Genomic DNA, 15,157 nt, shown 5'->3' with positions numbered 1-15,157 from the left:
AAAACACACCCCGACAGATAGCCCCGGTAACAGAACTAGTGCCATTTATGCATGGGAGGTCTTGCCTTGGATTTGCCACTCTCGAGATGGACATTTTCCCTATCCGGATTCTCCAAACTCAGCAATAATCCCCCATCTCGAGAGTGGCAAATCCAAGGCAAAACCTCCCATGCATAAGTGGCCTAGGAGTTTAGAGATCCCAGGGTTGCTGACAGGCCTGGAGAAAAATATCCTGCCCCCTTTAATAGAGGATTAATGTGAGGAAATGGGCAGCTGAAGCTTTTCGTGGCGTGGAGGAAAATGACGTAATCTGGTCAATACATTGCTATCAAGCCTTTGTTATAAGAACATAAGAAAAGCCTTGCTGGATCAGACCAATGTCCAGCAGTCTGTTCACAGTGGTCAACCAGGGGCCTCTAGGAAGCCCACAAGCAAGACCACTGCAGCAGCTCCGTCCTGCCTGTGTTCCACAGCACCTAATGTAATAGGCCTGCTCCTCTGATCCTGGAGAGAATAGCTATGCATCATGACTAGCATCCATGTTTACTAGTAGCCATGAATAGCCCTCTCCTCCTTGAACGTGCCCACTCCCCACTTACAGCCTTCCAAGTTGGCAGCCATCACCACATCCTGGGGCAGGGAGTTCCACAGTTGAACTACACATTGGGTGAAGAATTGGGTTGTTGTTTTTTTCCTCCAGGCAGTTGGCAACCTGAGGTATGGGGGAAAGCGGCACGATTCCTACTAGTCTATGCAGGAGTGGTAATTACAAAGAACTGACTGGGGTAAAAAGTAATTCCCCCTTTCTCCGTTCTTTCCCTCAATTATGTGACTCAGCGAAAGCGTCCCCTTTTTTGCACTGCTTGCCGCAAAAGAAATGTCAGGATGACTCAGCAAAAAAAAACCTAGGAGGGGATCAGCGTCTCTTCCTTTCCCTTCGGCCCCTCCCCCCCCCTTTGTTATTGTACTACCGTAAGAGGCCTTGAGGCTGTTCCGTCGACTGATTCCCCCCCTCCGATCCCACTTGTTAGAAACATTTTTCAGCAACGCAGTGAACGGGGAAAGAGAAAAAGCTTGTGTTTTGGGGTCAAGAAGACTCCCTGACCATTTGTGCACGGAAGGTTTTTGCCGCTCTGCAGATGCACATTTTCCCCATGTGAGTTCTCAAAACTCAAAAATAAGCCCCCATGCAGAGTTTCGATCATTTGGACGGGGGAAATGTGCCTCTACGGAGCAGCAAATCCAAGGCAAAACCTCCCATGAATAAATGGCCTGTTTTTCAGAGCTTCTGGTTGCTAAACTGTAGCTGTTGCTACAGAGCTAAACTAGAAGGGCAAATTTTTCATGTTTTTTTCAAGAGGGCGATTCTGTAAATGTAAAACACTGGGGATGATTTGGGAGGGGGAAAGAACTGTTTAAGCAAGGGTGGGAAATCGACACAGCCAGAAAGCAGGGATTCAAATAACCGATTACTTAAAAAATCAAGGGGGAAATTACAGGCATTGGGGCTATTGATCATTCACTTGCCTTTCCCCCCTTCCCTTCTGTATTCCTTAAAACACAATAAAAACTTTTTTTTAAAAGATAATGCACTTGCCAAACATGCTTGGAAAATGATTTGAACACATACGTGTTCATGTGTGTTCAAATCATCCTATACACAGAAGCCATTTCAGTACCAGCATAAAGACGTCCTGTCAATTTCATAGAGTCTTAAGATGCAATTTCTTTTAAATGGAAAACAGGATCTCTGCAGGGAAAAGATGCCTCTCTCAAACGTTTCTTTGGGTTTGGAAAACAAGGGCAGAAACGTTCTGTACAGCCTAATACTAAATATCTTTTTCTGATGTTTATATTACATTATTTTTTTTATCCTGCTGTTCTTCCAGGAAGTTCTCTTCACATCGGTTCTAGGGCTGCTAGGCCCAGTTCATCCAGGGAGTTTTGAGAGAGAATAAGGACTTGACCCCTGTTTCCTGGGCCCTCTCCCAGCTGACATTAACTGCTACACAATGCTGCTTTTCTGTTAACCCAGCCATTAACTGAACAAATTTCTAAGTAAGCATGGGCAAGATTGTAGCCAAAAGCCAATACTTTTCCTTCTTAAGTGTTGTGCAGTTTTTCCTCTCTGGGTTCAAGGAAAACTTTCTGTCTTTTCTTTGGGTTGCAGTTGGCATGTGCTGTCCTGTTTGGCAAGAGCCTGACTTTAGCTTTGCATACTTCACTGTGGCGGTGTAGTGCACCAATTCAGTGCAGGAATGTGTAAGCTGTCCGACTTTGTTAGCTCAGCAACCCCTTTTCACATATTCTGGCATTGGGCTTACGTTGCATTCCTCTGGTTCAGTACAGAAGTGTCAGTACCAAGTGGTTGGTAACTAGCTGCAAACCAAAGCATGGTAAGCAAATCTGGGATCCTTTAGGTTTGCTTATTAAGGCCGGCCCAATACTGCAGGCAGACTAGGCAGGTACTGGGACCAACACAATTCAAAGGCTGTCGGTCCCCATGTGTGTGTGTGTGGGGGTAGGGGTAAGAATACACCTAGAATTCACACAGAAATCACAAGGGGGTTCTCCAAAGCATACATTAAGTCACCCTGTGTGTGTTTGTGTCTCTCTGTGTGTAAAGTGCCTTTAAGCAGCAGCCAATTTATGGCAATCCCTTATGGGGTTTTCAAGGCAAGAGACTAACAGAGGTGGTTTGCCATTACCTTCCTCTGCATAGCAACCCTGGTATATCCTTGGTGGTCTCCCATCCAAGTACTAACCAGGGCCGACCCTGCTTAGTTTCCAAGATCTGACGAGATCAGGCTATACCATGTTGGCTTCCTTCCTTCGGTCACTTTAGGAACTGGCAAAAAAAAACCAACCCACAAAACCTTAACCTGCTCCTCATCTTTTCTTCTCAAACACTGAAATGGTTCCCCAAAGACCCTGCCCCAACTTCTCCAATCTGACCTCAGAGGACAAGAATTTTCACTTCCTGTTTTCACGGCTGCCTTGCAGATCCAGTTCTAACTGCTTCTTCCAAAATCTGACCCTCTGTGTAACTTTGGTTGCAACCCTAACATTACTTTACTAGGAATAAGCCCCATGGAATACGTGGGATTTACTTCTGAGTAGTAGAAGTTACTTAGCATTGCTCCCCCAGTCATTTGGACTCTGGTGTCAATCATGCTCGGCCAATTCTTCCAGAAGTTGACGTGGAAGGCCGACAGGAGCTACAAACCAGATGGGTGCTCTCAGCAGGACAAAGCTGAGTCAGGACAGGAAGTAGGAGAGCTGGGAGTTTCTATGGCTTGTCCATCTCTTGCCTCCCTATCTGTTTGTCTCAAGGGGTGTGAGTCATGCAGATTTTCTACCAGGTCAGCATCATGTGTGGAGGGGCAGGGGCGCATGACAGTGGGAAGTGGCAAGATTAACACATAGACCTAGTTGCCTGAGGAAAAGGAAAGGCTAGAAGCCAAGACTCCCAAGGCCTCTGACGAGAGAAAGGATTATGCATTCCTATTAGATCTGCATTCACTTTCATCACAACCAACTCCAGAGGGTTACAAGAGGCATTGGGAACGTAAATTCTAGCAAAAGCAGGTACAACTGGGTGAAAAGTGCCCTCAAATCACAGCCAACTTATGGCAACCTTGTAAGGTTTTCAAGGCAAGAGACGAACAGAGACCCTGGACTTCTTTGGTGGTCTCCCATCCAAGTACTAACCAGGGCTGACCCTGTTTAGCTTCATCAGACTAATCTGGGGTATCCAAATCAGGGCAAAAGCAGGACACCAATAATAAACATAAGCTTACATTGGTGATGCTGATAAATACAGCTTGTGCTCAGCTGCTCAGCGTGAGAAAAAAAATAGATTCTGGAGGATAAAAAGCTACACCTGCCCATTTCCACACATTATGCCTCTGTCAATGGGATAGGACGTGTTTCTCTGGGCCAGTTAGGGTTGCCCAGTGGGCCAGAGGAAAATGCCCTGTCCCTTTAAGAAAGGCTTAATAGGATGTTAGTTGCCAGGTGATATTATTCACCTCTGTGCCCTGAAAAGCTTCACCTGCCCATTTCTGCACACTGAGTTTCTATTAAGGGGAGAGAACATTTTCCACTGGGCCAGTGGGTACCCCTCATTCTGTTAAAGCAAAAGAAGGGGGTCGTCCCATGCAGAAGGTCCCATTTTTTGAATTAACATCCAGACTGTCACTCAATTCCTCCTAATTAACATTTGCTAAGACTGGCCTAGAAGAAGAAGAAGAGTTGGTTTTTATATGCCGACTTTCTCTACCACTTAAGGAAGGATCAAACCGGCTTACAATCATCTTCCCTTCCCCTCCTCCCAACAGACACCCTGTGAGGTAGGTGGGGCTGAGAGAGCTGTGATTAGTGCAAGGTTACCCAGCAGGCTTCATGTGTAGGAGTGGGGAAACAAATCCAGTTCACCAGATTAGCCTCCGCCATCATATCTTCTTGTGAAGGACTCAGAGACAAGGTCTTTGGGAAAGGATTTCTGGGGCAACGTAAGAAATGTCAATTCTGTAGGTGTTGTGAGGTGAATGGTTCCCAGTTTTATGGAATATGGGAAGAGAGCCTATCCTATTGGTATATTGGGGGGTTATATCCACATGAATTAACCATTCATAGGCGCAGCTCAGTTTAACCAGCTCAAAGGTTACTTAAAACTATGTGTTTACTGAGTTCAGTAAACCTCTTGTAATAGCACAAGCTGTAGGAGAAGTTCAGGGAATATTGACTGAGATCTCTTATTTTATTGAAGAGAGTTCTCTGAGAAAATACAATAAAAATGTCTTTGAGTTCATATTCTCTTTTCCAGGCCAAGATGGAAGGAAAACAAAGAAAGGTTTCTGCCTGTCAGAGCTGAGGCTTCCAAAGGTACAAACTATTCTTCCCTAAGAGAAGGATGGATCACAAGTAAAATACTGTCCAAATACAATATCCCATGTCCTTGAAGGACCTCAGGGCCACATATGCAGCTTCCTACTTCTTCGTTTTATCCTCACTACAACATCATGGTATTTAAGCTATAGTACCTCTATTCATGGAGATTCCATTAATCCCTGCAGCTCACAGCTGTGTCCTCCTTTGTTAAAGCCCTCTGCACCAGAGATCACTTTCATACCTTGTATAAACGAAGAACATATACTAATGTTGAGTTTTGTGGCAGTCCTGAACCCTCTGCCCATTCAATTAACTCAGTGGCTACCTTCTAGTACAAAAGGGAAGAATTATTTCCCAGTACACAGTATAAGTTTATAAGTTTCCATCAAGGTCCCTTTAGGCTTCTTTGGAGGTGGAGGGGGTCAGTACTGGAAAACTCCCAGCACATAAACCTTGTTTCACAGGGCATCTGTTCTCATGGCTTAATCATTTTTTCCATTAATAATAAACTCTTATCCATATGTACTGTACAGTTCTTTGGGTGGGACTTTTTTGCGGGGGGGCTTATATTAATTTGAAAATAGGCTCTCTTAGGCACAAATCTCAGCCCAATCATTATGAAGAAAATCCTGCCGAATGGCATTGGAGTAAGGGTTAAACAAGTCACTACAGATCCATGGGTTTAAAGCAATTATGGAAAAAACAGAGAGAGGCCCATTTTAAGAAAAAGAGTATATCCGCACAGAGATTTGAACCCCTGGCCCCTCCCAATACTTCTGTCATCCCATCATTCCAGACAGCTTCTCCCCAGGATTACTTCCATTGTTGGGGTCCGGTTGTGCATGGGATGTATGTGAAGCTGGTCTTGACTACAGGATTGTACACCCCCGGTGCAATCCCCATTGGCTATTTAAATTGGAGCCCTGACTTTGTAGGGGATTGGGGGCAGAGCCACCTTCAAACACCTGGAAACACCTGCCATCTGTATTGATACACACAAGAATCAGGCTTTTGATGCTCTAAATCTTAACCCAAAGGAAGTTTTTGGGCTATAGCAGCTGAATGCCAAAAGTTGGTGAACATTCAAGGGAAAGCCAACTTGCTTTCATGTTGTTGGTTTAAAGTCTCTGAGCTGTTATCTCTCTCACACAGCCAAGGGTGGAGGCTTTTTAATTTTTGGAAGTAGGTATCCCTTCTTTCTCTACAAGAAGCAAGGCAGTTCATCCCCTGCCTAAATGTTCACTCTGCTGTGATAATGGAGAAAAGTACAGTGAAGGTAATTTGTTCTTCTAAAATCCAGTTGCAGTTTCTTTTAGGGTGGGTACAACAAACTATTGCCCAAATACACACAGCTTGGGAAGGGGGAAGACTCCATATCTCAAACAGCAACAACTCAAGTTTTTTTGCCCAGATGTTGAACATCCGGTCAAGCATCAGCAAGAGATAACATTATCAAGTTCCTTTAGAATGGGTATCGACTCCCATTAGATGGCCAGAACAGGAGGAAAGAGACCTTTGCAGTGGAAAATTACTGGAACGGCAAATAAGGAACCGACCCAGTACTTTAAAAACAATTCAAAATTGCAGCCGGTCATATTGACATTAAGAGTGGGGGGAACCCCAAAGGCAGCCATGATGCAATAGTTTAATGCAGACCAAGTGAAACACTAGAACTGTAGTATGCAAGTTTTTAACTTCCCCAGTTCTTGTTCAGTTAGTTGTCTAATATAAAAATAAAAGGCAGAGGAGGAACAGGAAGTTATGTTTCAGGGGTATGGTGTAAAAGCCCACTTGTTGCAGACTAAATGGCTTCATCTGCAAAACAGGAAGTGTTCATTAGGTTAAGCCCTGCTCGGTACAATTTTTTTCCAGGTTATACTGAAGCTACTGCACTGGATACACTTGAACACAAGAAGCTGCCTTATACTGAATCAGACCCTTGGTCCATCAAAGTCAGTATTGTCTACTCAGACTGGCAGCGGCTCTCCAGGGTCTCAGGCAGGGGTCTTTCACATCACCTACTTGCCTAGTCCCTTTAACTGGAGATGCCGGGGACTGAACCTGGGACCTTCTGCATGCCAAGCAGATGCTCTGCCACTGAGCCATATGGCCCATCTTTAAAAAATATAAATATCCAGTACTGATTCAGATCTTTAGTTTCCTCCTCTGCACCCATAGCAGCGTACATACACATTTGCAAACTGAGGACATATTTCTTGTATCTGATGAAGGGGGGCTCTACGACAGGGAAGCTTTTAAACCTTTAAAAGTTGCCATAAAACTAAATAAGTGTCTGAAGAAGTGAGCTGTGGCTCACGAAAGCTCATACCCTGCCAGAAATTTTGTTGCTCTTTAAGGTGCTACTGGACTCTTGCTCTTTTCTACTGTTATAAAACTTCGTTGTTGCTGCTGTAGATGAACACAGTGACTCCTCGGGAACAGAGGTGGAAGGCACAGCAACTCTCTCCCCCCCACACACACACCTCTGTGGAGCAAGCGATTTTTGCCTGCCGTTAGCTACCACCCAAACAGCAACCTGTGCCAGTTCAATTGCAGACTGAAAGCAAGCAGGCTAGGTCAGAAGTGGCTTTGCAGTTAGGGTACGAAGCTGCCGGATATCAAATCAGATTTTTCATCTTGAATTACAATGGCCCATTTGTATTAAACTGGCAGCATTTCTTCAGGGCCATTGAGTTCACTGTTGGCTTCTAACTGGTACTAGCTTACATGAGGTCACAGAGAGAAAGGTCTTTCTCAGCACCTGTGACCCTATAAGAGATGCCCAGGATTAAATATGGCTATTTTGCATAGGAACCAAAGCTATGGGTCCTTCCCAGTTAAACCTCAGAAACGCAAACGCACAGGCCAACTTGAAGCCCAACCTGTGTCTTCCCACCCAAGCACACACTGTAATTATTTTGCTACTTCTTCCAGTGTGGAAGGACATGACAACTTGGCTCTAAAGTTACATCTCCTTCCTGTACGTTCTCCCAACACCCTTTGTTTGGAGGGAGCCGGTGTACCTGCAACCTCCAGATAAGGAAACAGAATGCAAGAACTGTTCCACCAGGCATACGGTTTGGGTGGCCTTGCTTTTCCACCTTCACTGTCCTCCCTCTCTGTATTACTACCATCTGCTGTGTGGGGGCCCCTGGCTGCCCACAATCCTTTCAGAGGCCCTATCCTCCAAAATGAGCGCTCTCGTGTTAACCTTGCAGGTTTTACAATTTACCAATTAAAGGATGTTAATGGGGCTGGAAATTACCCATTTCATTTCATGATTTTAGGGTGATTTTATTGTATTTCTAACTGTTGAATGGACTGTAGAAAAGAGCAAGAGTCCAGTAGCACCTTAAAGACTTACAAAATTTCTGGCAGGCTAAGAGCTTTCATGAGCCAAAGCTTACTTCTTCAGATACAGCTAGGACGTGTCTATTAAGGATAAATGGACTCGCATTCTAGCTGTATCTGAAGAAGTGAGCAGTGGCTCACAAAAGCTCATAGCCTGCCAGAAATTTTGTTAAGTCTTTAAGGCGCTACTGGACTGCTCTTTTCTACTGCTGGTGACTGACTAAGACGGCTACCCATCGTGTTGTATGGACTATTATGTTGCGAGCTGCCCTGGCCTCAGCCAAAGAGCGAGGGCAGGGTATAAGTACATAAGAAAGTTTTTCTAACAGTTAGAGTGGTTCCTCAGTGGAACAGGCTTCCTCTGGAGGTAGTTAAGCTCTCCTTTCCTGGAGGTTTTTAAGCAGAGGCTAGATGGCCATCTGTCAGCAATGCTGATTCTATGACCTTAGGTGATCATGAGAGGGAGGGGTACCTTGGCTATCTTCTGGGCATGGAGTAGGGGTCATTGGGGGTGTGTGGGGGAGGTAGTGGTGAATTTCCTGCATTGAGCAGGGGGTTGGACTAGATGACCCTGGTGGTCCCTTCCAACTCTGTGATTCTATGAAAGGCCATGGTGGATCAGATCAAGGCCCATCAGGTCCAGCAGTATGTTCACGCAGCGGCCAACCAGGTGCCTCCAGGAAGCCCACAAACAAGACGACTGCAGCAGAATTATCCTGCCTGTGTTTCAAAGCACCTAATATAATGGCATGCTCTTCTGATTCCGAAGAATATAAAACCAATCAAATAAATAAATGAAAGAAGACAAGTTTAAACTGGTGAACCCTTGTTTATTGGAAGCATGCCAATCGAGAGTTGGCAGGTGCAACCCCCTTGACTGGGGCACGGCAATTGTGATGGTGGTGGGTATGTACTGTGGGTTCACGGAGGCGGTGATCCCAGGAATGTGGAGGGGGGGCGCCACGCCACACTCAGCTGCTGCTCTTTCCTAGGCTGTGCTTGTCAAAGAGATACTCTCCAAGCCCCCCCTGGGATGCTCCCAGCCGCCGGAGGTTGGTGATGTAGTCACCCAGGACCTTGATAGCTTTGACTTGTTCATCGAGGTAGTGCGTCTCCAGGAAGTCACAGAGCTGGGAAGAGAGAAATGAAACGAGGTGAGATGGTGGCAGCAGGCAACTCAGTTGAGGTTCCTCAACACCTCCAAGGTAATGGAGTTCACATCAGAGTTTGGAGAATATCAGCCAAGCCACCCCAGATAGAAGAAGAAAACAAACATATGTTCACTCTGGCAAGCTGGAGATATTTCGTCTGCTATATGGGCTCATTTGGAAGAAGAACAGTTGGTTTTTATATGCCAACTTTCTCTACCACTTAAGGGAGACTCAAACCGGCTTACAATCACCTTCCCCTCCCCAAATCAGACACCCTGTGAGGTAAGTGGGGCTGAGAGAGTGACTAGCCCAAGGTTACCCAGCTGGCTTCATGTGTAGGAGTGGGGAAACAAATCCATTTCACCAGATTAGCCTCCGCTGTTCCTGTGGAGTGGGGAATCAAACCCGATTCTCCAGATCAGAGTCCACCACTCTTAACCACTACACCACGCTGGCTCTTCAGCGGACCAGTGGTATTCAATCACAGCTGTAAAACTTACAGCAGTTTGCCCAAGAAAACATTGTCCTTAGAGCATTTCATGGGTAGTATTTCTACTTTTCCATTGACCTCTCCCACCATGATGACAACAGTGGCGTTCCCATAATCCCCTGCCTAGCACATGCCCTGTTTTTTGCTTGGAAGGGGCACTCCACCCGACTAGCTCTGCCCAGAACAACAACAGTCCTGGCGGTGGAAAGTTGTCCGTGGGTTTTCAAGGCAAGAAACAAGCATTCTGCCACTGCCTGCCTCTGCATAGCAACCCTGGACTTCCTTGGTGGTCTCCCATCCAGATACTAAAACCAGGGCCGACCCTGCTTAGCTTCCAAGATCTTATGAGATCAGGCAAGCCTGGGCCATCCAGGTCAGGGCAACAATAGTTCTACTTTATGATTAAGAAGAAGAGTTGGTTTTTATATGTCAACTTTCTCTACCACTTAAGGGAGACTCAAACCGGCTTACAATCACCTTCCCCTCCCCACAACAGACACCCTGTGAGGTAGGTGGGGCTGAGAGAGCCCTAACAGAGCTGTAACTTGCCCAATGTCACTCAGCTGGCTTCATGTGGAGGAGCAGGGAAACAAATCCAGTTCACCAGATTAGCCTCCGTCGCTCAAGTGGAGGAGTGGGGAATCAGACCTGGTTCTCCATATCAGAGTCCACAACTCCAAACCACTGCTCTTAACCACTATACCATGCTGGCTCTCTTAATCTCTCTTCAATATTAAAGGAGTCTCGGTATAGCAAGACATCCAAAGCCGTTGTCATCAGAGACTAGATGCAGTGATGGCTGGACCATCAATACAGTAGTCTAGCTGCATCTAGCGGTCTACAGCCCAGTTGCCATCCGCGTCTTAAGAGGCAAAAGCATCTCGGCCTTTCCAGGAATAGAAAGATCAATATTATACCAAGATGATACTCACGTGGGGGTCGTTCTGGTCGCTTGCCAGGCGGTGCAGTTCCAGGAGGGCCTGGTTCACACTTTTTTCCAGCTGAAGGGCTGCCTCCATCGCCTCAAGGGTTGTGCCCCAGGCATCCCGTTCTGGCTTCTGTAAAGAGAAAACGGTTTGGTTAGGTTTCAGTTCAAAGTTGTGAAGTTATTTCTGGGAGGATGATACAACCAAGGCCAGACAAAGAGCCTGTGGCAGAGGTAGAATCTGAACACACATCCACCACCAGGCACCACATTATCACAACTTGGAACTCACAGGTTCCTCCCAAGTACAGGTGGGAGTGGAAGACCCTACAGGCTGAGAATGTGGTCCACTAAGTCTTGGCAATTGGCCTTTGGGGGGGAAGGGATCTTCAGCCAATGCAGCCAGCCTGAAATCCTGCCACAACTGCCCAGCTTCCTAGTTACATCTCACAACTGCCTCAGACATCTCACCTGCCCGCCCCAGACGCCTACCTTGAGATCTTGTAGGAGGACACGGCCGCCACGCTGGCTCTGGAACCGAAGCAGCTTGTCGGCGTGTTCCCGCTCTTCATGCGACTGCGACCGGAAGAACTCGGCGACATGCCGCAACGCAACGTCATCCCGGTCGAAGTAGGAAGACTGCAGAGGAGACCAGGACAAGAGAGACGCCAGTTACGTTGATGTTCAGGTGGGAGAGAGAGCCTAACTTGCTTCAGAAGGAAGAAGTGGGCACGGTCTCCCTTCACAAGCCTAAAGCCAGGCTAATACAAGAGGTAATGTTTAGCTTGGAAAGAAGGTGGTTAAGGGGAGACATGATAGAAGTCTATAAAATTATGCATGGTATGGAGGGATTGGACAGGGAGAAGTTTTTCTCCCTCTCCCATAATACTAGAACGCAAGGTCATCTGATGAAGCTGGAGGGTGAGAGATTCAAAACAGATAAAAGGAAGTATTTCTTTACAAAACACATACTTAAATTGTGGAACTCCCTGCCCCAGGATGTGGTGATGGCTGCCCACTTGGAAGGATTTAAGAGGGGAGTGGACTCCGGAACCGAAGCATGGTGTAATGGTTAAGAGCGGTGGTTTGGAGCGGTGGACTCTGATCTGGAGAACTGGGTTTGATTCCCCACTCCTCCATATGAGCGGCGGAGGCTAATCTGGTGAACTGGATTTGTTTCCCCTCTCCTACACATGAAGCTGGCTGGTGAGCCTGGGCTAGTCACAGCTCTCTCAGCTCCAACTACTTCACAGGGTGTCTGTGGTGGGGAGGGGAAGGTGATTGTAAGCTGGTATGATCCTTCCTTAAGTGGTAGAGAAAGTCGGTGTATAAAAACCAACTCTTCTTCTTCTTCAAACTCCGGCAGAAAAGGAAACTGAGTTCTGGCAAATTAACCTCTTGGGCATAACCCTTGGATCAAGGCCAGACCAGGAGCAGAGAGCAGGCCGCCACATGCCAGGCATGCCCTCCCAAAGAGCAACTGGCTCTGCCATTTGCGTTAGCAGGCAAAACAAACTATCCAGTGGCACCCACTTCTGTTAACCTCCCATGCCAAGTTGGATGACGCTGTGCAAAGAAATGCAGGGGGGGGGGTTATTTGCATCCACCCAGTTGTTTTAATTTGGAAAGGAGCCCAGAGTCATTCGGTTTATTTTCTCCTGTTGCAGAAAGAGGAGGATACTACAGAATACCACAGCGGTTTTGCCGTTTCCTGTTATCGCGTAGACCTCCGTGGAGTAGAAAAGTGGCCAGAGGCCCTAAAATTCGGTACACTTAAGATTGGAAGTGGGGGTAGGGAGGAAGAGCACAGAATCCATACTTTTTTCAGGACTGGGAAGTATAGAACAGGCGGAGGCCACTTATGCATGGGAGGTTTTCCCTTGGATTTGCTGCTCCCTAGATGCACATTTTCTCCATTCAACTCCTCAAAACTCTGCATGGGGACTTACTTTTGAGTTTTGAGAATTTGGATGGGGGAAATGTGAATCTAGAGAGCGGCAAATCCAAGGAAAATCCTCCCATGCATAAATGGCCAGAGACTACACTGACTGAAGCAGAGAAGAGGAAGGGGAAAATACTACATGTACACCATCCACACCCGAGATGCAAAAATCCGGATTAAAGCTGGAAGTAACAAACTTGAAAATGGGGCAAATGGAGATTATAGACTGAGGGATGGGAGAGGGGGAGCAATTGGTCTGGTGAGGGCGGGGAGAGGAAGAAAGCATCGGTTGGAAGTTATCTACGCCCAGGTTTATCTCGGTTTGCCAGACCTGTTGATCCACCCTCCCAAAACTGCTGCACCACAGCGCTCAGAAACCGCGCTGGGCGGGGGGGGGGAGGATCCACAGAACAATGAGAAGAGATAAAAGGCAGAAAAGCAAAGAGAGGTTGGAATGCGGTTCCCCTCCTCTTCCCCCCTACCCCTGTGAGACTGGGGGAAAAGAAAAAACAGGAGGATGGGCAGAAGGAGAGCTGGGAGGTTCTGGGTCCTTTGATCGATCCGTTGGGGGCCCGAGCAGGAGAAAGGCGCAGCCATTCAACGTCAAAGAAAGAACGGACAGACCCACATCCCCATTTATCTGTTGATCTATGAAAGAGGAAGAGAGAGGCCATTGATGCAGGGGAGGTTTTGCCGCTCTCTAGATGCACATTTTTCCAAATTCTCAAAACTCTGCATGGGGGCTTATTGTTGAGTTTTGAGGATCTGGATGGGGAAAACGTGCATCTAAAGAGCATCCCCTACTTGCCCTGACCCGGATGGCCCAGGCTAGCCTGATCTCATCAGATCTCAGAAGCTAAGCAGGGTCAGCCCTGGTTAGTATTTGGATGGGAGACCACCCAGGAAGACCAGGGTCGCTGCGCAGAGGAAGGAGCAGGCAACCACCTCTGTTAGTCTCTTGCCATGAAAACCCCATAAGTCGCCATAAGTCGGCTGCGACTTGAAGGCCCTTTACACACACACACACACACACACACACACACACAAAGAGCAGCAAACCCAAGGCGGTAAACGGCCTTTGAAAGCCTGCTTCCTTTGCAAAGGCTGAGTAGGGGACAGGAGTCCTGGGAGGAGGGATCTGTGCTAACGATTACGGATGAAGGACGGCTAGTGGACAGGGGTCTCCCCTGGGGTAAAAGGGGAGGTCTCCAGGTCCCCCCTGGGGTAAAAGGGGAGGTCTCCAGGTCCCCCCTGGGGTAAAAGGGGAGGTCTCCAGGTCCCCCCCCCGGGGTAAAAGGGGAGGTCTCCAGGTCCCCCCCCCCGGGGTAAAAGGGGAGGGCGAAGGGGTACCCCAACTCACCATGGAGAGATAGACGTAGCTGGCGTACAGTTCCATGTTGACCATGCGGTTGACGGCGCCTTCGCAGTCGCGGTGGTAGTTCTGGCGGACCTGGGACTCCATGGCTCCGGGCGAGCTGGGAGGTTCGGCTGAAGAAGGCGTCTGGTCCGGGCTGGTGCCAAAAACAAAAGGGGATCTGGGGATCTGGCGGTCGGGGTCTCTCGGGATCCAAGCGCGCCTGGCCGAGAACGCCGGGGATCCTGCGCGGGGAGAGAGGCAGGCGGTGGAAGCGGCTCCGTCCAAACACTGTTGAAGCAAGAACCGGGCTCCGGCTGGACAAAGGGAGGCCAGACCCTTTTATAGGGGCCGGGGAAGGGCGCGCCGGCCAATCGCCGCCCGCCCGGCCCGCCAAAGGCGGAGCCTGGCGAGGAGGGGAGCAACCGGGGCGTCCTGGGCTCGGCCGCCCGTGCCCGGGCTTGCTTAGGGGTGGGGCCGTGCGCCTCGAGGCCACCCCCAAGATCCTGCGCTGGAAACAGTTGGGATTGAGTAGGGGCGTCCAGGGGTGACCGCACTGGTATGCCCGGCGATGTGTTAAGAGTTTGAAAACGTTATAAAAAAATACTGTTCGAACTTTGGGGATTTACTGCACTTGCATTCCCAGCGATGTATTAAGAGTCTGAAAACGCTATAAAAAATACTGTTCGCACGTTCTGTGTATTCCCAGCGATGTATTAAGAGTTTGAAAACATGATAAAAAATACTGTTCGCACTTCAGGGGGTTACCGCACTTGTATTCCCAGCGATGTATTAAGAGTTTGAAAACGTTAGAAAAAATACTGTTCGCACTTTCTGTGTATTCCCAGCGATGTATTAACAGTTTGACAACGTTATTAAAAATACTGTTCGCACTTTCTGTGTATTCCCACCGATGTGTTAAGAGTCTGAAAACGTTATAAAAATCCTTTTTGCACTTTCTGTGTATTCCCAGCGATGTGTTAAGAGTTTGAAAACGTTATAAAAAATACTGTTCGCACTTTCTGTGTATTCCCACCGATGTGTTAAGAGT

The 15,157-nt window shown here is 47.6% G+C and overlaps 2 protein-coding genes across 2 annotated transcripts in view; both read right to left on the bottom strand.

The window, feature by feature from the left end:
• LOC130489492 (tetraspanin-4-like) overlaps positions 1-15,157 on the bottom strand; it is a 130,394-nt gene that overhangs the window by 94,059 nt on the left and 21,178 nt on the right. The window lies entirely within an intron of this gene.
• On the bottom strand, positions 9,054-14,228 carry LOC130489493 (ferritin heavy chain A-like). Its single transcript, XM_056863233.1, has 4 exons — positions 14,113-14,228; positions 11,303-11,449; positions 10,818-10,943; positions 9,054-9,374 (listed from the first exon to the last, which is right to left on the bottom strand). Exons 1-4 carry the CDS (start codon positions 14,212-14,214, stop codon positions 9,216-9,218), a joined length of 534 nt encoding a protein of 177 aa, XP_056719211.1. The 5' UTR covers positions 14,215-14,228; the 3' UTR covers positions 9,054-9,215.

Source organism: Euleptes europaea, chromosome 18 (genome assembly GCF_029931775.1).
Source record: "Euleptes europaea isolate rEulEur1 chromosome 18, rEulEur1.hap1, whole genome shotgun sequence".
Classification (NCBI taxonomy): Eukaryota; Metazoa; Chordata; class Lepidosauria; order Squamata; family Sphaerodactylidae; genus Euleptes; species Euleptes europaea.
The sequence above is the reverse complement of the archived record's forward strand: the minus strand, read 5'-3'. Positions and strand labels throughout refer to the sequence as shown.

Excerpts from the sequence above, each read along its gene's own strand:
- LOC130489493 (XM_056863233.1), bottom strand. The coding sequence starts at position 14,214 with ATGGAGTCCCAGGTCCGCCAGAACTACCACCGCGACTGCGAAGGCGCC. Across the intron at positions 11,450-14,112 it reads GCTACGTCTATCTCTCCATG|TCTTCCTACTTCGACCGGGA; the intron begins GTGAGTTGGGGT and ends TCTCCTCTGCAG. Across the intron at positions 10,944-11,302 it reads TCCTCCTACAAGATCTCAAG|AAGCCAGAACGGGATGCCTG; the intron begins GTAGGCGTCTGG and ends TTCTCTTTACAG.